The 23231-nt window shown below is 43.2% G+C and overlaps 3 protein-coding genes and 1 long non-coding RNA gene across 5 annotated transcripts; all 4 read right to left on the reverse strand.

Moving 5' to 3' along the window:
* Positions 1 to 133: 133 nt before the first annotated feature.
* Positions 134 to 4866, reverse strand: LOC120676549 (probable U6 snRNA-associated Sm-like protein LSm4). Of its 2 annotated transcripts, none has more exons than XM_039957878.1 (7): positions 4669 to 4866; positions 4521 to 4562; positions 4341 to 4439; positions 4142 to 4219; positions 1339 to 1381; positions 520 to 672; positions 134 to 428 (listed from the first exon to the last, which is right to left on the reverse strand). In XM_039957878.1, the coding sequence occupies exons 1-7, from the start codon at positions 4669 to 4671 to the stop codon at positions 406 to 408; spliced, it is 441 nt and encodes a 146-aa protein (XP_039813812.1). In that variant the 5' UTR covers positions 4672 to 4866; the 3' UTR covers positions 134 to 405. The 2 variants fall into 2 exon arrangements, with proteins under 2 accessions (XP_039813812.1, XP_039813813.1); XM_039957879.1 differs by having other exon boundaries at positions 145 to 428; positions 4359 to 4439.
* Positions 4867 to 10546: 5680 nt separating this feature from the next.
* Positions 10547 to 11347, reverse strand: LOC120676552 (rapid alkalinization factor-like). Its single transcript, XM_039957883.1, has one exon. It carries the CDS (start codon positions 11183 to 11185, stop codon positions 10784 to 10786), a length of 402 nt encoding a protein of 133 aa, XP_039813817.1. The 5' UTR covers positions 11186 to 11347; the 3' UTR covers positions 10547 to 10783.
* A 2211-nt stretch (positions 11348 to 13558) lies between these two features.
* On the reverse strand, positions 13559 to 14898 carry LOC120676587. Its single transcript, XR_005675908.1, has 2 exons — positions 14370 to 14898; positions 13559 to 13847 (listed from the first exon to the last, which is right to left on the reverse strand). It is a non-coding gene; the product is annotated as an uncharacterized LOC120676587 (long non-coding RNA).
* Positions 14899 to 19899: 5001 nt separating this feature from the next.
* LOC120676557 (flowering-promoting factor 1-like protein 1) lies at positions 19900 to 20940 on the reverse strand. Its single transcript, XM_039957890.1, has one exon. The coding sequence runs from the start codon at positions 20635 to 20637 to the stop codon at positions 20314 to 20316; it is 324 nt and encodes a 107-aa protein (XP_039813824.1). The 5' UTR covers positions 20638 to 20940; the 3' UTR covers positions 19900 to 20313.
* Between the last annotated feature and the right edge of the window lie 2291 nt (positions 20941 to 23231).

A 23231-nucleotide genomic window follows, 5' to 3' on the forward strand; every position in this document is an offset into this window, starting at 1 on the left:
GTCTTTGAAACCTGAACGTTGCTGCATCGAGAATTAAACCATTATAAATCTACTTTTTAAACATCTCATGCTAAAAGTGCGATAATTTGAGATGGCATGAAAACTGACCATAACCCTGCACAAGCAGCGCTGCTATCTCAATACTCGTCAATACCAATTAGCCACTGAATCTGGATACCTCTCAGCAAAACAGATTGGCTTACTCACCATCAAGTAAACAATTTCGAGGAAGAGAGCCAAGCCTGGCTGACGCCTCTTCCTCGGTGTTTAGATCACACCAACCATTTTGGTTTTTGTCACAGAAAACAACCAACCAATTCCAGCTCCATGATTCACGTCCTAAGCAATCTATGCAACACAGCTACAGGCCTTAAAAAGCGGCATTCTCCGATGTGACAACCAGCTTCAGCCACGGCCACGGCCTCCACCTGCCAATAAGTAAAAGCAGGCAACAGATTAGTATCTCTTGAAATGGGAAACTACAAAAACGTTTCAAGTGGTTAAGAAAGATGTACATACCTTTGTTACCACCTTTCCCACCAACTCCACCCCTTCCCCGGCCACCACTGCCTCTGCCTCCATCATCTTGGCCACGTCCAATGCCTCTGCCGCCAGGTTTAGCACCAACGTCTCCCCTTCCTCTTCCGCGGCCAACACCTGGTGGCTTCCTATCTGCATTTACAACAGAATCAATAACTCGACCCTGAATAACCAACTGCTATGCAATGATGACTCAAACTCCATGAACAAGTATCACAATATTTTTCCATTTGTTGACAGAATATAACTGATAAAAGCTAATAGATTATTGCATGTGTGCCTAAATGAAACAGACAAATGGAAAACAGGCAGAGACATCCATGCCAACGCACTGCAAACCATGAGAAGCATGCCATGATAGAATGCACTTACAGACAGGGACATTAAGATGAGTCAGAGTCAACATTTTCTTTAATAAAACGTTAAAACTATGCATATTCCATAAAATGTTGCTCTGTAAACATAGATGCATTCACCATGCATAGAAACTGAGGTCCACATTATACTAGATCAGAGACTTAACACCAGTAAGCCACATGAAAATGGTCCCTATTGTTATCCAACATGCTTTTGAAAAATTACACTATGCATTCACATACTACAATTGCTTACGAAAGTAAAAAATGTCTATTAGAGATTGTACAAAACAAAGCTGACCAATATTATGAAATGGTGTAATCACAGGTTCAGAGATCATACCAGTAACACATAGTTTGAATTCAAAAAATTGCGTGGCTAATGAACAGTGAAAACATGTAAAAATGTATGCTGTCAAAGTTTTGGTTAACTGCTTCATACCTGATCGGCTTTTGGAAGTTTCCTCCTGAACTTTGTCAATAACCTGAAGAAAGAAATGAAGTCATTCAAATTAAGCTACATACTGGATAACTAAATGCTGATGTATCTTAGTATATTGACTAACAGAATATAAACAATAGTGGCATGGGAAGAAAAAAAAATACAACTACAGAAAAGGGAAATCCTAGTGTACTACAAAAGAACTGATGGTTGCTGAGCATATTTCATTGCAATTGAAGTTCCAAAGTTTATGGTCAACGATGAAAGTTAGACAGACTGAAGAAAGCACATAAGAAAATCTAGCATGGGACCAAATAAAGGAAACTGAGGAGAAGATACATAATTTATTCTGCATTTTCATCAGTTGATTTATTTGAGTGCTTCAGAACTATTTCAGAAATGTGTTAAATGCAATGCTACAACTTAGTTACGTCCAGTATAGGACATTTTAGACTGCACTGCAGTACTGCACAAAACTTCAAGTTTCATCACCACTGTAACACAAAACTACAAGTACTTCCACTTCCCAAAAAAAAAACTACAAGTACTGTGAGTTGTATCACATAACTACAATATAGCAGTTACACCTCAACTGCCAACAGAATCAGGTTTTTACGTGAAAAGCATGCTCAATACTTGTACTTTGTGCAGTTCACTAGAAATTTGCATGTACTTGTGCTTTCTATTGATGTCTATATCAGCAAGTGACTTGGAGTCATAAACTTAAGAAGCCAAAATACAACCTTGCTCTTAAAACATTTAGATAAATTCTACAATAAAAGGGACATTCCATGGGTCAAACTCATCTAGAGTACCTACCAGATGGTACAATTCCTCATGCAACCGGGGAGGTTGGTTCATTTTGGTGGAAAGATCTGTTGAAGCTATGTGACCAATTCAGAGGTGTGGCTACATGTACGGTGGGAGATGGAAAAAGTGTTCTTTTCTGGTTAGATGTTTGGAATAACAGGCTCCTAAAGGACTCACTTCCAAGGCTCTTTAGCTTTGCAAAAAAACAGAATATATCGGTGGCACAATTCCTGCAAACCAACACTATAGAAGAGCAATTCTACACACCATTATCAATGGAAGCCTACCAAGAGTTTGAAGAACTTCAAAGCATCATCCAGGGAATACAAGTATCAGTAGATCGACAAGACACTTGGCACTACATATGGGGTTCCAACAAATATTCCTCCAAGCAGTTCTATAACTTTCAATTTAGAAACATCAAGCCACCAGACCCTTTTCTCTGGATATGGAAGTCCAAATGCAGCAACAAGTTGAGAGTCTTTTGTTGGCTTCTTTTAATGGACAGATTAAACACAAAGAACCTATTGAGAAGGAGTTTTCATATCAATGGAGGAAATTATAGTTGTGTAATGTGTAATGAAAACGTTGAAGAAACAGCATTTCACTTGTTCTTCAACTGCAACTTTGGTAGAGCTTGCTGGGGCAAGATTGGCATGCAATGGAATCAGAACCTTCCATTCTTCAGAATGATGAAGACAGCTCAAGAATTAAACAACAACAGTTTCTTCATGGAGATTTTTATTATAGCTTGCTGGAATATATGGAAACAGAGGAATGCTTTGATATTTGAGGGCATCAGGTCATCCATCAACTCATGGACCTTCCACTTCATTGAGGAGACCAAGTTACAATCTCACAGATTAAAAGATAACAGTAGAGGACTTTCTAAATTGGGTCAATTCTGTACAGTAGCTACCATGTGTAGCATCTGAAGTTGTTTTTTTTTATGGGGATCATGCCATCCCCATGCTTTGTACAGCTTTTTACTTATTTTTATTAATATTAATATATTACCACAGTGGGGGTCTCCCCCGCTGTACAGTTCAAAAAAGATATGTGGTTCCCCATAATCTAAGTAACGTATTCACATTATGCTTCGTTGGGGGAACGTAGCTTTGTAATAGTACCGATCTAACATAAGAGGAAGTTTACTCGGTGTTATACCTAGTAATGATCTTAAACAAAAAAAATTAGAGCACAACTAGCTCACTGGTCTAATTTCTTTTCAAATACTAAATGTCACAACAATAACAATACAAGGTATAGCCTGCAATCACCCAAAATGCTCCCTCAGCTCACCTAAATAGAAGTCTTATTAGGTTTCTCATGGTCTCCATGATTCCAGTTTGTCTTGACCGCTATACCCTATCATGATTTACAGTAACAAAAACTGGAAAATGGTTTTATGGAAGTAAAAGGTACTTGATGCAAATAATTATTTTTACAAGTCACAATTTTGATAAAAAAATACTTCTATATACATATTGTTGGTGAAACCAAAATCACTTTCAAATAGCAGAATGACTTTATTTTGGCACAAGGAGTGCTTCTCCAGAGACATGCACACCAACTAAAACTTAGAATATATGAGATGAAAATCGGCGGATTCTTTTAATGTTTTTGCACAAAATGCTGGTTGATTTGCTACTACCATTCAGATAATCAATGCTTCAGCTTGTCAAGGCTACCTACTTGAATAATCTCCTCAAGGGCTACATAAGACCAAGTACTCCGTGCAATCATGTCTTCTGTAATACAAAATGGCCTTCTTTTCTTATAAAACTTAGTCTAAACAATCAATTTTTTAACCAAAAAATAAAACAAATCAAGGCCTACAAGCAGATATTGACCAAAATTTCAAGAAGCACAAAGAATGATTCCTGTGGGAAGTTCACATCCTAATGACAGGGAATGAAAAGCACAAGAATCTAAACAATGGAACAAACTGAAAATAGAGACTAACAATGTTCATTAACACAGAAATCCATACCTCATCCGGAACTCGAAGATACTTAATGGTGTTCCCTCGGATGTAACACTCCGGCATCCTCCAAAACCTGTCACCATCCTGCAATTCCAGACATCATAAACCATAAGTGATTTACCCCCAAAGTCAATCAGTGCACTTAATTAATCTTGTGCTCACTAAAACCTATCACGACATGAATATGAAGGGCACGAGATTTCACCTTTGAGGTGCAAATGACCTCCCTAAGGTGGATGTTCATCCACGTGTCGCAGTTGACCAGATGCCCGTTGTACGTCTCTCCATTCTTCAGCTCCACGAGCTGAGATCACAAAATTTTAACGATTAGAAACAACGCGAATCCAAAGACGACGAAAGGCGAAGCTAGCCTCCGGGATCTTACCATGGGATGCCCCTGGGCAGTCTTGAGGAGCGAGAGGGGAAGCTGCAGAAGAAGAAAAAGATCGAGTCAGACGCGGCCAACCAACCACATCTCAGATTTGGGGATCGAGATGAGAGCGAAGGGAAGGGAGACTAGGGTAGAGACGCACCATCTTGGACGGGATCCGGCGATAAAAAAGGCCGGATCGGATGAGGGATGCGGTGGTATCTCCGGCGCGCGGCTGGGCGGCGGCGGCGGAGAGGGAGATTCCGGGAGCAAAACCCTAGTTTCCTCTCGGCGAGAAGCGGAAGGGAAAAGAGCTGGCGAGCCGAGTACAGAAAACGACCGCACTGAACGGGTCTAGCCTTGCCCTTAGTGATTAAGGATGGATTCGGCGAACATTGAATTATCCGCATTCGTATCTGCTTAAAATATAAATATGGATACTTGTATTCGTATTCGATTTTAATATGGATGTCATATGGATGCATTCGAATCCGACTTTAAGAATTTTTCTCTAACCGATTCCATATTCGTATTCGAGAAATATACTATCACATCCGTATCCGTCAATATCCGCAAAGAAAAAGTGACTAGTGAGATAATCTTAAACTTATCTTTATATCTAATAAATTAATGATGTACACTATTTAAATTATTTAGAAAGCTAGATAACTAATAATATATTTATTAAAATTATTAATGATATAAAAATTAACTTTAACTATTTAATATATTTATTTCATGATTAAAATTATTTTATATGAGTCAAATTAATTATTTATTTAATGATAAAATATTTTTTATATATCTTAATTATTAAGTATTTAAATATTTATTTATTTTACTTTTAAAATTAGTATTATATATTTAATATAAAAGCTATACATAGATAATTATATTCTATTTTTATTAGCTATCTTCTAATCCTTTATTCCCTACTTGTATAATGATTTTGATCTACTATAAAATTGTTGACAAAATAAACTGATACTCGTGATAGCTCTATGTTTCAAATCGAAAGGTATCCGGATTCGAATCCGAATTCGAACTATCCGTTTTGTATTCGTATCCGACGAGATCTGCATTCGCATTCGTATCCGGATTAAAATGTGGTAAAAAGTGACATTTGGATCCGATTTCATCCGTATCCGATCCGAATCCATCATTAGCCCTTACCATCAAGAGCCTAACCCTTTCGATATTTGAAAATCAGAAATTCGGACCTCGACTTGTCGCAAATCAATAAGTTTATTCCGAAAACTTGCAGTCCGATCTAATTACGGCCTATAGAGCGAGCTAATCCACTCATCATAAGTTACTCCCTCCGTTCCAAATTGTAGGTCGTTTTGACAAATCTAGATACATGTAGGTCGTTTTGGCAAATCTAGATACATAATTTTTGTCATGTATAGATTTGCCAAAACGACCTACAATTTGGAACGGAGAGAGTAAATATTTAAAAATGAAGTTAGTAATTTTTAAACTACGTCCATTTTAGTGGCATGTTTAGAAGGGAAGATGTACTTAAGAGGCTTCCGTGGAAGTAGTCTGAAAAAGGAAAATAATGTGTTCTGATGATAAAAAGAATATTCCATAGGAGTGTAGTGGGACGACTTGTACTTGCATATTAGGCATATAGTATTTCACAAATAGTGTTAGAGCTAAGTTGGAAGAAAAAAAAAGATTAGACTTGAAAAAGAAAAGATCCTTGAGCTAACCTAATTTTGACATATTTATTCGCTACTATGGGTGGTCTTGCACAACAGGCTCAGCCTCAGCCTCAGCCTCGTGGACCCAAAGCATCCCAATTTTTTTTAAAAAAAAAACTCCAGGGGTTAGACTGCCTCTATGGTATTGTATTAAGAAGAAGATTTCCGCACACAAGCCGAGAAAACTCTCGAACCCCGCCCCACCAGTACACAATGGCCCGTTGCTCGTCAGAAGGCCAATCCACAATTGCAGCCCGTTGCCTGAGCCGAACCCCAACTATGCTTTGGATGTGGGATAAGTGAGGAGGTTTTTTTGCGCGAAGCGCTCCGAGCCGTAGCTTCCCATCACGGCATGCTACCAACCGGGCTAAAGCTCCCTCGCAGCATCACAAATTTATTTATATAAACACTGGTGGTTGAGTCTATCAACCATGAACAGTGGGCTTATGACTGAATAACTATTTCAGATCCATAGGCTAGTCTCAATGGAGTTTCGATTTCATTTGATGGCATTACATAATTAGCTTTGACGATATGGCAAAACCTATAAAAAGAGAGAGATGAAGATAGTTTCGGCTAGATGAAATCCCATAAATATTATTTTAAAAAAGTAATATGCTATATAATTAAATATAATAAAAAAATCGATTGGGTGGGGTATGGCGGCCCACCCGTTTTTCATATGAAGGCAACCGGCTTCCTAGTCGAGATAACCCCACGAATCCTGGCTGCGCTAGTGAGGGGGATTTTTTTTACCCACAGACAGAAATTTGCTCCACACGGGTTCGAACCCCATACGGCCATACCTGTGTTGCGCCGGAGTGCTTCGACCAACTGATCCAACATCCTTTGGCATAACTAAATACAATAAGAACACACACTAACAATAAAACTATGCATTGCAGAATGTGTTTCAATCATCATGAATTATCATTTGCTAAGAAGTAAGAATAGTGGCTATAAATCTATAATGAAGTTAAACAATTTACACTGGTGGCTATAAGAATATTATTAACAATCACGTGTAGCCGACATGAAATCCTAAAAAAGTCCTCTAAAACAAATAAGTCCTGAAAATGGTGATAATTCAGTTGCTCGAAATCTGCAAGATTTACTATAATTTTAGTATTGGAAATTTGGATGCAAAGCTCAAGGAGTGGTTATCTATCTCGTATTTGCAACAGGAAAAGAAGAGTGGTCCTGACCATCTGCTTTTATCATGCCAATGAAGTTCCTAGGTAACATTGACTCCACCTAAGATGGAAAATGACAGCTCAACCAGAGTTGGAGGCATCAGCAAATAGTAATTTTAAGGAGTACATCTAAACACTAATTTGATTACCAAAACCATTTGAATTGATCTTTTCTACAAGACTGCAGGGTTTGTTTCCCCTTTGACGAAACCATAGATGACTGAAGATTCATTGGCCATCTTCTGGTTCGAAGCGGCCGATCACCCAAACACGAAACGAAAGAAGAGAAGAAAAGAAAGGAGTCAAGTTGGTGCTTGGAGAATTGGTGCTTGTTCTATGCACAGTGAGGGTGAGAGACTGCACTGTTAGTTGCCTATATCTATGCACAGTGAGGGTGATAATTCAGGGTGACGACGACCGCCTGTTCTATGCCTTGCGAGGAACTGGAGAGGTTCGCACCATTGATTTCAGTGGATCATCTCCTGCGGTGAAAACCATCTTCAAGGAAGTTGTTATCAACTATATAAAAACAACTACAAGTACGTTGTTACTTGTTAGAGCACCATGGGGTGACTGACAGGTCTGGAGGGACGATGATGTTAAAGAGAATGGTGATGAGTGGGTCACCAATGTGCTGGTTGTGTACAAGATGTATCTTGTTCACCAGAAGGTCAGATAAGTGAAGGACCTGCAAAGATATGCCCTGTTGCTTGGTTTCAACAGCTCATTTTTGCTTCCAGTTACATGCTTCGCTATGACCTTGTGAAATTCAGTTCACAACCAGCAACAACTGGAACTCATTTTTGCTTCCAGTTACATGCTTCGCTATGACCTTGTGAAATTCAGTTCACAACCAGCAACAACTGGAAGCAAAAATGAGCCTGAATTCAGTTCACAACAATATCGAAGTCCACAAATTCAGTTCGGCTCCATATTGTTGCTTTCAGCCTCCATGAAAATGTCTTCACCGATTTCTTGCCTTGTGATTCAAGGCTCAACTGGCCGCCTTGTATTTGGATTAGACCCTCATATGAATGTGTTGGCTGATAAACATGGGGATATGACCTTCGTTTATTTGATCATATTGGAGTCTACGTGTCAAAGAGATGTGCACCAAATTAATTGTATGTTTGGTTGGTCACCAAATCATGGTGACATCACAGGAGTACTAAAAGATACATAAAATAATCTGTGTTTAACTTTTGGTTAACAATTAGCATGCATTTATTAATAGGGATGTATCTGGTGCAAACCACAACCTTTGTGAAAACTCGTGCAAACCATGGCAAAAAAGTCATCTAAATTCACAAAAAAAATCACACATGTAGATGATATGATGATACACAACCTTGTAAAATATCTTGTCCAAACTCGACTTCGTCTGTGAGATATAAAAATAACAAATTTCTAACAAATCATTTGGACAACTTTCTGGCTTGGAATTTGTTATTTTTATATCTCACAAACGAAGTCGAGTTTGGACAAGATATTTTACAAGATTATGTATCATCATATCATCTACATGTGTGATTTTTTGGTGAATTTAGACGAATTTTTTGTCGTGGTTTACACGGATTTTCACGAAGTTGTGGTTTGCACCAGATACGTTCCCTTTATTAATAGGGACAAACACCACAAGAAAGAAGAAAAGGCACAGCATCTCTGTTGGAAAAACAACCTGCATTCAGTACGGGCTGATTCTTAGAAAAAAAAAGTTAATGAAGACAGCATATTTGTTTGTTTAGGGTTGGTTTTTAATGACAGGAACATTCAAAAGAACTAAATTACTACTTGTAAAAAAGAATTAGCTAAAAGACTACGATGTTGGACGATGTTTTGTGCATTGTACCAAAGCATTATTGAAGTTGCCTTGAATTTTCCTTCTACTAGTATTAAGCTGCATTTATCTTGAATTTTCTTGCAATTACACTTCTGAATGGTTGTCCATCCGTACATTTTTTTAATATTGCTAGATACCATTAATGTTTCTCTATTTATGCTTCATCGTTAATGACAACAGAATGTTTCCATAATTTATTTATATGTCATATCAGGTATGTCCTAAGTCAAATTTGATCAATTTTATAAAAACGAATAATATTTATAATACCAATTTTTTTTCATTGAATCCACCATGAAATATATGTCGATAGCGCATAAGTTGGTTAATATAGTGTTGCTCTATTTTTCTATAGATTTGGTTAAATTTAGCCTAGTTTGACTTAAGACAAACCTAATACAACATGTAAATAAAAATGAAGGGAGGACCATCATGTTAGATGTCAATTCACATGTCCCTGGCATACACATTTGACCCCTTTTTTCTAACCATATTGCAAAAAAGAAAAGAGGAAAGTGTTAAACATGTTCGAGCAGCAAAGAAAATTTCCACAGAACCAGTTCATGAGCAACCTGCCTCTTATAAAAGATGGAGTGGTAAAAGCATGACCAACAACCTTGTGTATCTAATGATTCATGTCGACGACTGAATGAAATGTCAGCTAATGGCGTGGTAAAATAGCACTAACAATCTTGTGCAATACATACGAGTTCCACTGAATAAGGATGGATAGGGATTTAGTCCTTGGTCCCAGTTGGCCATGGTAAAGATTTATTGTCACTTCGCTATGGGATGCACAACTCAAAGGAGTAGTTACATGTCCCTTTGAAGAGCAAAGGAATCTGCTTTTATTTATGCCAACAATAAAGCTCCTATGTACATTGACTCCACAAAAGGTGAAAAATGACAGCCCAACCACAGTTGGTGGCATCAGCAAATGAACAATTTTTAAACAGTATATCTAAACACTAATTTGATCACGGCCCCAGTTGAATTGATCTCTTCAACAAGACAGGGTCGTTTTCCCTTTGAGACCAAATATGACTAAAGATTGGTCACCATAGTGCCTGGTCTGATCCGAATCTGCTGATCATCACCCAAAAAAAGTGAAAAAAATGGGGGTTGAAGTTGATACTCAGAACTGACAGCTCAACTCAAAAGGAATTGACATCTCTTTCCTGACAAACCTCCAGAAAATTTGCCAAAGTTCATATATATCCAGTAATGAGTTTCTTGAGCGCAACTCTGTCGATAGAGGAAATGCAGAAATGTTTGTTCAGTCGACATGTTTTTGCCAGGAAATTCGATCAAATATATGCAGGAACATATGATGAAAATTCATTTGGCGGTAAATTCAGAGACACAAGAATTACACGGTCGTATATAAATTACTTTTACTTTCACCCTGAAGGCGAAGCTCAGCTAGAACAGAGCAGACACATCTCCACTGCGCAACCCATCTCTCGAACTCGTAAGACAAACATCACCATGAAGCTAGCAGCAACATGATTTGAGGTGGAACACGCGTGCAGGGCGCGATCAGCCCCGGCACTGGGTGATGGCGCTGCAGCCGCGGGAGTAGGGGTTGGCCTCGGCACCGGGCTGGCAGTTGTAGTAGGAGGCGCCGCGCTGGGAGCAGGGCACGTTGTCCCGGCGCAGCGCGTCGTAGCCGATGTACCCGGAGCCGCCCTGCAGCACCCGGCGCTTGCTGCCGCCGGTGGCCATCCCGGCCACGTCGGCCTCGCCCTCGGCGTCCACGTCGAGGTAGCCCATGCACTCGCCCACGGTGCCGCGGCACGCCCGCGCGCCGCGCCGCATCACGAGGTGGCCGAGGTCCCCGCCGGCGGACACGCCGCCCGCCGCCGCCGGCGCCGGGAGCGCCGTGGCGGCCAGCGCCGCGAGCGCGAGGAGCAGCGCCGTGGCACGGAGCAGGCACGCCATGGCGAGCGGAGCAATGCGGAGGCGAGGCTTGCTTGGCTTGGCTTGGCTTGGCTTGGTGGTGATGTGATGGCGTAGGAGGGCCGGCGCGAGATGGAAGCGGTGGCGCGCGTCTGGTGGCGAGGGAGAGCGAGGGGGTGGTTATATGGCAATGGCGGGCGCGGCAGTAGGTGAGGGGAGGTCGCGGGAGGGGAGGGGGAGAGGGGCGTCGCGTCGGGCGTCGGTGAGGCGCTGTGCGGAGTGACAGCGACTGTTGGCTGGCTGGTCACTCTTCCCTCAGCCTCGCCGTCGCGACGCGGTCACCACCTGATCATTGGCGCGCGCGCGCTGCCGGCGTTGGAGGCAGGCGCAGCAGCACACATGGAGTCGGGTCGCCGATCCGCCTGTCTCCTCTCCCCTGTACACATACGAACATACTTGGCGGCATGATTGCGTGACCTCGACGGCGGCCGGGCCGGGGCGGGTGTGCTGCGCGGTTGGTGCGCGCGCATCGGATCACGAGCGGCGCAGGCAGCGATCGCGAGGCCAGGCGCTCGGGGGGGGGGGGGGGGGGGGGAGTAGGGTGGTAGGGTAGCGTAGGGAGCGAGGAACGAACGCTAGGAGCCGAGGACACGCACGGCGGAGGGGACGGGCGTCGCGTGCGGGCATGGCTGGCACGTCGGCGGTTGGCCCCTCGGCCGGAACGACGGGTGCCGCGCCCAGCGCCTGCACGGCCGGCACGGGCAGGGGGAGGGGAGGCTTTGGCACACCCAGTGACTACCGGCCACGGTTCGGCATGCGCTACGCTACCAAGTTCTGAAGCACGCCGCGCTGATGACAGTTTTTTTTCCGTGAACTTGGATTAAAGGTAACTAATATAGAGACTGCAGTAAAATGGCTAAATCATTGCCAGTAAAAGAAGTTAAACACCGAGCAAATTGTTTGGAAGCAGGGGTTTTATACATACTTTCTTTCGGGTTTAGTGTTGAACCAAGGTTTTTTTTTATCGTATTGAACCAAGATTTTAGTTTAATAGTTTTACCACACCGTAGTTCGGACCTCAGAGACCACACCGCGATGTTGACCCAAGGTGCGATTGTTCAGTAGGAGTGCACCATACAATTTCTGTGATTAATGGCGCCGCACTGAGCATCGATCGGATCCCTTACATTCTACGACACACTGCGCTGCACGTGCCTGGTAGAGCATTCGCTTGCTGCCACGCTAACTGGTCCCCGATCCACGATGAGCAGTGTGGGAGCAGCAGAATAGAACGGGAGATGCCGCTGCTAGGTTGCCTCTCTCGGGGGACAGAGGAGAACAGGAGATGCCGCCCGCTTCCGCTGCCTTGTGCTGCCAACAATATTAGTCTAAATGGTACTAAGCTAAACAAACGGTCGCCTACCGTTTAGCTATTTATTTAGATTAAATGGTCATTTAAACAGATTAAACCATCGTTAAACGTGTAATATGCTGATTAAACGGATAAGGCTGGCCACTGCGTAGATTACAGCGTGAGGGAGCTGCTGTGCGCTGGAGGTGGTTACACCGGATGGCCCGCGTCGCGTGCTACCAATTCAACGAGGCGCCAGTGCACCGGTTGGTGCATGCCGGCAGGCCGGCGACGGCGACGGTGGCGTACGCGCGACCGGTCGGGCGGGGGCACGGGCGCGAGCGTGCTCGGGTCGAACGTGTCAAAGCTTGCTCTCGAGCTGGCGCCCAGTTCGTCGATCGTGCCTGCGATCAGCCTCCTCTGCCAGTTTCTTCTCTACTTTCTACTGGACGGACAGATTCTCCACGCTGAGGCTGAAGCCGTATGACAATAGCGGTAGGCGGCCGGCCGGCTGGCCGAGAATCAGTGAGGCGCCGTCAGCCCGTTGCTCAAGGGGTGGCAATGGATCGTGCTGCTAGTATCTTGATCGCAATCTAATTCAACCTCTAATCATACCTACTTCCTAGTTCAAAAATACTCCTTCCAGAGGGATTTGTAAAGCATATTAGCGTTTTTCAGTTTGCCGAAATATTGGGCGAATAAACCAGCAAATTTAATAGAACGATGTAAACGGGCTGAAAGAGTTACCGCATCAGATTTGTGATGAGCTGGAGGGAAGAGAAGAAATAAAAGAGAATATTGTTAAACATGCTCTAACGGGCTATCATCGGTTACAGAAGAATCAATCACTGGAAGCAAATTAAGACTCAACATGCATGTATGTATTCATATTTGGAAGCTGAGTCCGTTCGTTCAAAAAAGAATAATTGCAAGCTGAGTCACGCAAATGAGGCACCATGTGCTGGAATTAACCTAGCGTACGCCCGTCTCTCGTTTATTTTTTATGTGATCTTTCACTGGTGGCGCCTAAGAAAAGAATATAGAATATGAGCCAGCTCTTTTAAGCTCGATCTTTAAAATTTGCACGTATTTAAAAGTTCATATTAAATACAGAGCACTACCAAATTGTTTATTTAACATTCTTCCCATACATTTTGCCATCTCAGTATCCAGCTGCTTAGGTCCATAGCTCGACGCCTTCGTCCGAGCGCTCCGGACGCCTAGGTCGGCACCACCGCTTGTGTCCAGGTCCGCGGCTCCGCCTTGCGTCGGCTTCTGCCTGCAGCTTCTCCATGTGTGCCTTTAGAAGTGGAGCCGCTCCATCGCATCCATGCCCATCCCACCAACCAAACACTACACTATTCAAACTATGAGCATCCCCATGGTACCATGGAACCAGCAGCACCCATTACCCTCTAAGGCATATTATTTTTATTTTTACTAAATCATATTTAGAAATTCTGAACAAAAATAAAGTAATATTTATACAAACAAGACTGAGATATTTATTACCAGTCATCACTAATTGAGCCCCTCACTTTCAATAAAAGCACCGAAAATTTGCAGTAATTGACTGGAGGTATTTTACATAACTTCCTAAAGAAAAATACAGCAGAACACGATGGGAGAACAGTGCTGAAGTGCTATGCTAGAGACAACCTAATTATAGTATGGAGGATTGAAAGTAGTGTTCTTTGCGGTTTGTGCAACAAGGCTAATGGTTGTACATAACTGGAATCCATTCAAATTCACAAAATTTACCTTTGAATCAACAAGCCAGATTTCTACGACATGTTTGAATCAACAAGCCATAATTATTAAAATTCCAATCTAACGAGCAATCAAGAAGACAAAAATCAAGCCGAAGGAACTTACGTTGCAGCAATTTTTCGAGGACTCGCGAGGGGGCTGCTGCTCATAGCAGTGCAAGCTGGCGGCGCTCCGGCCGGCGTCGTGACTCGCCGCATGGCCTTCCCGCTAGCTTCCACTTCAATTCGCCGCACCATCCACAATTCCACACCCGCGCTGCCATCGATGAAGCCGAGGGCAAATCCTTTCATCAAATTAACTTTCAAAGCCAACGGTTGTGGGTGTGGCCTCTCCATGCCTTTGGACTCGTCGCTGTGGGAGGCGTGGGGACCTGCGGAGCTGCGGCGGCGGACAGTGTGGCGGGGGCTCCGGCGAACGAGCTGCGCGGCCGACGTTGGGGGGCTCCGGCGAACAGCTGCGTGGCGGACACTCTGCAGCGGACGATGGGGGATTCAGTGGCGGCCATCTGAGGGGAGGTGGATCCTCATGAACAGCTGGGACCATCCCATCAATTTTTTCCCGGGCAGTGGGTACCCGGCAGGACCGGAGGCGTGATCGACACGGACTGAGGAAAGACGGCGGGCGGGTAGGCGAGTGTCGGGTGAGAAAAAAATTAAGTTTTTGGCAGAAACACGGCCTCACTTGCGGTTTGTATGAGTCTTCACCCCTTCCACCTTCTTTGTCCCTGACATACGAGTCCGAATACGGTGGACCCAATTCAAGTGAGAAAAATTTTCAATTATTTTCGATCTTTATAGTATAGATTTATAGACCCCTTACTAGCCCCCTACTTGTGTGGCTAGATGAACCCAGAGCTAGCTAGAGATGGCAGCGGATCGGGTTCGGTGCGGGTATCCGCGGGGGATCGGGTTCGGTGTGGGTATCCGCGGGTTTCGGTTTTTCGGGTTTCGGGTTTGGTGTTGGTTTTTCGCCCACGGTTTTCAGGTTCGGGTTCGGGTTCGGTTTCGGGTTTTGGTTTCCACCCGTGGATATCCAATGGATATCCGAAATAAATTATTTGAAATTAAAACTCATGTTTTATAATATGTTAATGATAATTTATTTACTTAGACTATTAAATTTATTGAAAGTTGAGTCATGAAAATATTTATTATTTGTTGCATCTTGTTTATTCATGTGAATATGTGTATATTTATCTGCGGGTTTCGGGTATCCATTCGGGTTTCGGGTATCCGCGGGTTTGGTTTTGGTGATGGATTTCCACCCGAATCGGTTTCGGGTTCGGGTTCGGGTTTCGATTTCGGGTTTCGGTTTTGGGTGCACGGAGACTCCACCCAATCCGAACCCGACCCGTTGCCATCCTTAGAGCTAGCAGAGCAGGCCAGTCTGGACCGTGGTCATTTTTTTTAGAAAAAGAATTCCAAATCCGGTCTCTATGACCAGGGGCATACACGGTCATTATTACAATATTTGCAAAAACAGAAAAAGACACACCAGTCCTAATAAGACAAAGAACTACTGCAAACGATAAGCATGCTTCCACCCTCCTTTAACTAAATCAAGAGCTACTATCTCAATTTGTCTGCTAAAGCTGGAGAGTGCGTTCTTGGCGTGCTCCTCACGCTGCAACTGCGCCCAGAAACATAACCAGTACGTTCCCTCTGAAGATGACTTGCAAAATCGAGTTAACTTTGATTTTGTTAAAAATAATATCATTGCGACATCTCCAAATCGCCTAGCATACTGTAGCAACCTCCACCCAGATGAAATTCCTAATCTTTTTAGATTGATTAGACAGCCAAGAATTAAATATATGACTAATTGATCTAGGTGGCATTAAACCTGTAGCGTAAAAGATAATTCTCCAAACCATTCTCGCATAAGGACAGCCCAGGAAAAGATGTTTTATAGTCTCATTACTATTACATCCGCAATATTTTTGGCTTCCTGTCCAGTTCTTCTTAGCAAGATTATCTTTAATTAAAAGTATCTTCCTTTGAAGAAACCAGAAGAAAATCTTAATCTTTAGAGGAATTTTCAATTTCCAGATCATCTTATGACTGAAAGGCGGTTGTCTATCTAATAAATGAAGATACATAGATCGAACGGTAAAGGACCCTGAATTGGTCAAATTCCATCTAAACGTTTCCGATTCATCCACCGGTTGAACATTAGCGATCTGAGCTATAAGATTTTACCATTCTACCAGTTCGATATCCACCAAAACTTTCCTAAAATATAAATTGAGTGGCCTTATAGCCATGACTTTGGGCACAGTCGCATGAGGACCGTGGTCATGCCTGACTACTACTTAGTTTCCAATGGCTTTGTTTCTTCTTCTCGCCATCTTGCCCTAAACAAATCAAATGTTGTCTGGTAGCATTAGTGCATTACGTAGCTTCTTGACGAAACTGTCACGTGTGCACACGCGCGCTGATCTCTGCGTGCGCGCAGGGGACCGGAGCTGACCGCTTCTGACGGACGACCAAATGCAATTGTTTTTTCCTTTGATTGCCCATAATAATAATAACCTACTGTTTGGATTAGTTAGTCCACGGGTGTAGTCTGACCGGAGCATTACGTGTGCTGATTGATTGGCTACCAAAATTTGCCATACCAAAATGTAGACATGCCAAAAAAAAAGGCACTTGTTCGGTTGGAATAAAAGAAGTAGCCTACCTTCTAAATTTTTGCACTTATATTTTTTTCGCCACAAGCACGTTTTTTATTAAGAAGTATACTTATATATGGTTATATATTATATAGAGATGCATTATATATATGTATATATATGTATATATATGGGTATATATGTATATATATATGTGTGTGTATATATATATACACTAATAATATGTTAACTAGTTGTAATCTCTGCTCGGTCATCGTACCACAACGGCAGCCGTCCGTCCGTCCGTTTCAGTTGGATCTGCTTCGCCGGTAGGGGGCAGCAGCACCTGCAAGCCCTTCACAGGTCGCCGTCCAAGGCCCCCTACCTATCGCTTCCCAAGCTGATCATCGGCGACGCGAGGCATCAATGGCCGCCGTCCGGTGCATGTCCTGCCGGCTCACCTTTTTCCAGCCTCCATCTAACTAAGGTATAGCCATCGTAGATCATAGCATGGTTATAATTTAGGCTGTGTTTAGTTCGTGAAATTTTTTAGATTTTAGTACTGTAACATTTTCGTTGTTATTTGGTAATTAATGTACAATCATGAACTAATTAGACTTAAAAGATTTATCTCATCATTTGTGTAATTAATTATTTTTTCAACTACATTTAATACTCCATGTATGTGTCTGAAGATTTGATGTGACGGATACTGTAGAAAAAAATTTGGGAACTAAACAGGGCCTTAGTTAGTCACGAAGAGTTTATCTGTTGATTGACAGAAATGACGACCATTTGGTTGGTTCGTTTGGGACGTGTGGAAGTTTTTTTCTTCTCATTAATCCGTTTAATGATAAAGTGCCCAATTTTTTTTTAGAACAGAGTTAATGCGGTCCACCAGTCAAGGTTAAAAACATGTGTGTTTCTTAGGAAACCTTATCCAGTTCCAGTAAATTGCTCTCCTATGTGCAAGGTTTGTTATATACGTGCTTTCTATTTAGATCTTGTTTGGATCTACATGCTAATTTTTAGTAATCTAAAAAATAGCTCTAGTTGTTTTCTTGTTCCAATTAGTTGGCTCCATGTCGAGAAGCTGTGGAGGGTTCTATTGGATCTTTTAAATGTTTTTTTAGAATAATAATGGAGTTATAAGATGCCCCTACTGCAGCTAGGGAGGGAAGCAACTGCGAATGGTCCATCATGGAGTTAGACACGCTTCGGGTGGGCCTCAGGTTTTTGGATCTTTCAATGCATACGAAGTTCAGGTTTACTCCATTCTCCTCTGTGGGCCATGGCCCTTTAGGTTAAAATTGTAACTGCAGATAAGGCCGAATCTTAACGGGATACTAGCCCGCAATTCTGCAACTGTTAACGGGCCTGACGGCCAACCGCGCTCTGGGCCTCTGGCAGCGGCAGCAGCAGCGGGCGGTTTTTTTATTTTTATATTTTTTATTTTTGTTTTTTACAAAAATATATTTTCGAGTTGGAAATTTACAGAAATATACCCCGGCCGCCCCACTGCCGGGCGGCCAGGACCTGGCCGCCCGGCTGCCGGGCGGCAGGGGCTAATCTGCAAAAAAAAAGAGAAAAAAATTGTGGACAGGTCCCTAGGAATCGGCCGCCGGCAGCCAGGCGGCCGGCCTCCCAGGCCGCCCGGCTGGGGGGCGGCCCCCTTTATATAAGGGTGTTGGCTGCCCCTCCCCCCTCATTTGCCTTGCTAAAATCCAGAAAAAAGAAAAAAGAGGGAGAGAGGGAGAGGAGGGGTGAGGGAGAGGCAAAGCGGCGAAGCCCTGTCGGATTTTCAAGCCGGCGAAGTCGCCGGCTTGAAAATCCGACAGGGCTTCGCCGCTTTGCCTCTCCCTCCCTCCCTCTTTTTTCTTTTTTCTGGATTTTTAGCAAGGCAAATGAGGGGGGATGGGCAGCCAACACCCTTATATAAAGGGGGGCCGGGCGGCCTGGGAGGCCGGCCGCCCGGCTGCCGGGCGGCGGGTTCCCAGGGACCTGTCCGCAATTTTGTTTCCTCTTTTTTTTGCAGATTAGCCCCTGCCGCCCGGCAGCCGGGCGGCCAGGATCCGGCCGCCCGGCAGCAGGGCGGCCGGGGTATATTTCTGTAAATTTCCAACTCGAAAATATATTTTTTGTAAAAAACAGAAATAAAAAATATAAAAATAAAAAACCCGCCAGCAGCAGCTCCTGCCAAGGTTTTCTCTACCGGTATTTTTAAAATCTCGGTGGTCACCGGTAAACGGGAATTTATCGGCAATACAAAAAAAATTTCGGACAAAATTTATAAAAAAACATTCTTTTTGTTCAGAAAAATCATGTACATCGGTTCTATATAATTTTAGATAAAAAAACAAATGTACACATACTATAAACTACCAATTCAATGATATTTGTATAAATAGTCCAGTCCTAAATATTATAAAGTCCACCATAGTGCCAAATATTACATAATATCAGTGCACAATCCAAAATACAACAAGCAGCACCATAATGGCATAATCTGGTCATAAATTAGTCCATATCCCATAGTACTTTCATGCCAAATCACTACAATTTTAGCAAGCAATATGTAAGAATTCACACATCAGAAAGCATAGTCAGTCAATTTTGGCAAGCAATATGTAAGAAATCACTACATATTTTAGCTAGCATAGTCAATCAATTTCATGATATAAGGGGAAGAAAGGCACCTAACCTCTTGACTAGTACAAGTTCTAATTTTTAGCGCACACAGTTTCAAAATGCCGAAAATTTTGGGCGGTACCAGCAAAATACCGGGCCCCACCGGTAGACGGGTGATTTCGGAAATTTCGGAATTTCTCGGCCGGTAGAGAAAACCCTGGCTGCTGCTATCTTACCACTCACCTCTAAGTATTATTCATTCAGCAGTGCAGGGCGCCGCTAGCCCTTGATCTGAATTTTTTTTTCCTTTTGGAAATGACTTGATCTGAACAGGGAACGGAATGGGTTTACACAATTTCACACGCTCCATTTGATATAGGGAACATACATGTGTAACTAACGAAATGGAATTTGCATAACAGTATGCATATGCATCTCACTGGCACAAACGATAAATTTACAGTCACATGAGAAAGCAGATTACATCAGGAAACACCAGCAACCATGGACGCTACTGATTCATCAGTCTCACACACTCTGACGGACACTCACACACACTGCATCGAGAAATTAAGCAAAACGACGATCGAGAACGGCTGTCACACTAGCTGATGAAGGCTGCGGCGGCCCTCCTCACAAGTCACAAAGTCACAACTAATAATTAACAAGCAGCTGCATGGATACCTAGATCGATCAGATGGCCATGCACGTGCATATGGATCGTCGATCGATCAGAGAACGAACAACAATATATGCGAAGCTCGATCGCTCGGCAGCAGCATCAATGGCGGACGAGCTAGAGATGAGGATTCAGATGTCGACGACCCTGAAGGAGTCGCGGTTCTTGACGACGATGTCGTACATGTGGACGGAGGAGAACCTGGCGAAGTCGGCGGGGAGGGAGATGAGGTCGAGGGCTCCCCGCTTGTGGAACTGGTACAGCGCCGGGTCCTCGTAGTAGCGCTCCCACCCCAGCGCCCGCAGCTCCGCCTCCAGCTCCGCGTACGACCTCACCACCTGCCCGCTCGGCGTGTGCACCAGCGCCTTCCGCTTCCGCGCCGCCTCGCCGCCGCCCGCCGCGCCGTTCTCCACCAGCCGCACCACCCCGTTCTTGAATACCCACACGCCAGACATCTTCCTCTCCTTCTACTATCTAGTTCCCTCCTTGATCAGCTAGTGGGCTACCTGGCCTAGCTGCTGGACGGCTACTTGCGTCCACGATCAACAACAGCTACTAGCTAGCTGCAGGCTAGTAGCTAGAGCTCGAGAGAGAAGCTGATGAGATGGTTGCTGCTGCTGGGGATGGATGGAGCAAGGGAGGGAGGATCAAGGGGGGTCTATATATAGAGCATGAAGCAGCTACCCAAAAAGGGCCAAAGGTTGATGGTGTGGGGGTAGAGGCGACATCGATGTGGGAGACAACACACATACAAATTTTTAAGCGAAGATATCCTACTACTAGATAGAGTACTATAGTTAGTAGATATCATGATGCTTATGTAATGGATGAGGCAAAGGCAATAATAAACCAGCTAGCTAGAGATCAATGCATGCAAGAACATCTTGGTTTGCAGTGTGGGGCCGCAGTTAGGCTAGGCCATGCGAAAGAGATGCTGCTGCTGTTCCTGCAATCTGAACAGCGAAGTGTGATAGGGATCAATCTGCTCATTTTTATTTGGAACAGTGTTCGTTAAGGATTCTCTCCTCCATCCGCATTGTGCTTGATAAGCTACCTGGAATATATTTGCGAAAAGAAAGAAATGAAAGACACGAGTGCACACACGGATCGTTGGAAAGGGTGTGATAGTGCAGTGGCATCCGGTATCATCCACTGTACGTGTACTGTATGGTCTCTGAAAAAGAGGTAAATAAGTTCTCCGAAGCTACTGCCATATATTATGTTCAGACCGAATTCAGGTGACAGATCAGTTTGAGATCGTCGCCCGATCCCCGCCACGTGTCGCCGTGCCATCGCGACACGCAGAAAAGAGAGGAAAATTTGGGTACAATTTGCATCAAATGCTGATGGGGACGGTGGGGGTGGAAATGTTTGCTTAATTGCAAATGGGGAGATCTAGCCACGAATAATTATTGCTCATGCATTGTTTACAGGGAGATGGATAAAGCTATAATTCCGTTGAAGTTAGATAAGTATTCGATCGCTTGTCGAAAAAATATACGTTGTGTGCGGAATCCTACCAACCTTTCCCCCCGAAAAGAAAACAAAAAGGAGCCAAATTCTCAAGAAGGGAATACGATTCACTCGCTCTAGTTTACTACTTTACTTAGCGATCACACAAGAGAATTTGAGCTGTACGTGTGCTAGCTCATCTCCTTGGGACAATTTTTTTTTGGTGAAAGGGAATTTAGTGAAAGGGAATTCGACCTTTGAGAGCGATGGCCTTTTATCATGAAAAAATATCGATACTCGCTCATTGTCAAGTATATATTTTGGTGTACGGCAGGAATAATAGGGGATGGAATTGATGTTTTCTTTTCGCTGTAGACGAGCTTGCAGCATCTGCAAAGAAAGATTTTGGCTTATCCTAGCTAGTTTCCTAGTGCCTACGTGATGGCACATTGTTGGATCCCTTAGCTTGCACCCTGTAATTAAACTGGCATGCTGATGGATTGATAAATCAGAGTCGGTTCGGTTTGTACAGTACGTGGTGAGCGCCGCAAAGGAAATGTTTTTTTCTTTTTGTGTGTTAAAGTTGCTTTTTCAAGTATATTGCTGATATGTGTGCCAAAATTGAAGTTCTCGTTATCTTCCTCCTGAATCTATGCATTACTAATATTAGGCGTACTAGCTGCTAATGTGTGAATTTATGCTTTGTCCTACCCAAACCATCTCGCTGGAGAATTTGTGCTATGTTAGTGGCTATCTAATTTAGTACTATTAGTTGTTAAGAATACTGCTTCTCTTGTTCAGCAACCAGTGACACGTTAACTACAACAGAAGGGTCCAAAAGCATATAATAACCCCATCAACAACGCAGCACAAGTTAATTTCGCTCTATCACTGAAAGTGAGCATTACCATCCTATCTTCTTGAGACTAACCAAGAATTAGAACTTGATGGGTACTGAATTTAGTGCTATAACTCTGCTCATTTTATGAGGCTTACTAGTAGGGATTTGAAGGTCTTTTGGAGGTATACAATTTCTGCCACCAATTTCTCTTACAATATAACATATCAATTGCTATAAAAATCAATGTCTCCCGGGAAAAGAGATTTGAAATACAAACCTATCCGTAATCCATACAACGCTTATAATCAAACATTCATATAATTCAACTAATTGTTGTTCATAATTCATGAGGTTTGATTTTTAGATCCTAATAATACACCTACTGAAAATGATTTGAGAGGGGCTTTAACCAACCCTTGTCTGGAAAGCAGTAAAATTCCCTATATATCTATCTGCACACTCTGCACGAACTGTTGTTGCGTTGTTTCGAGGGAATAATCCCTACGTAGCATGCCCCTGTTTTGGAACCGGGGTCACCAGTCATTAGTTCCCCGTATAAAAGCAAGGGAAAGAACCATCAAGCTATACTCGATCTATAGTAGTATATGATAAGGCAGCTAGGCACGTACATTAAGTACATCACCGGCCAGCTTGCATGCTTGCACTTTCCGTCACTGAGCTGGCCAGCAGCATGGATCGATGCACGCAGTCGTCAGTTACTTGCAGCCAACAAATTCTAGATGGGATTGGGGAATC

Source organism: Panicum virgatum, chromosome 5N (genome assembly GCF_016808335.1).
Source record: "Panicum virgatum strain AP13 chromosome 5N, P.virgatum_v5, whole genome shotgun sequence".
Lineage (NCBI taxonomy): Eukaryota > Viridiplantae > Streptophyta > Magnoliopsida > Poales > Poaceae > Panicum > Panicum virgatum.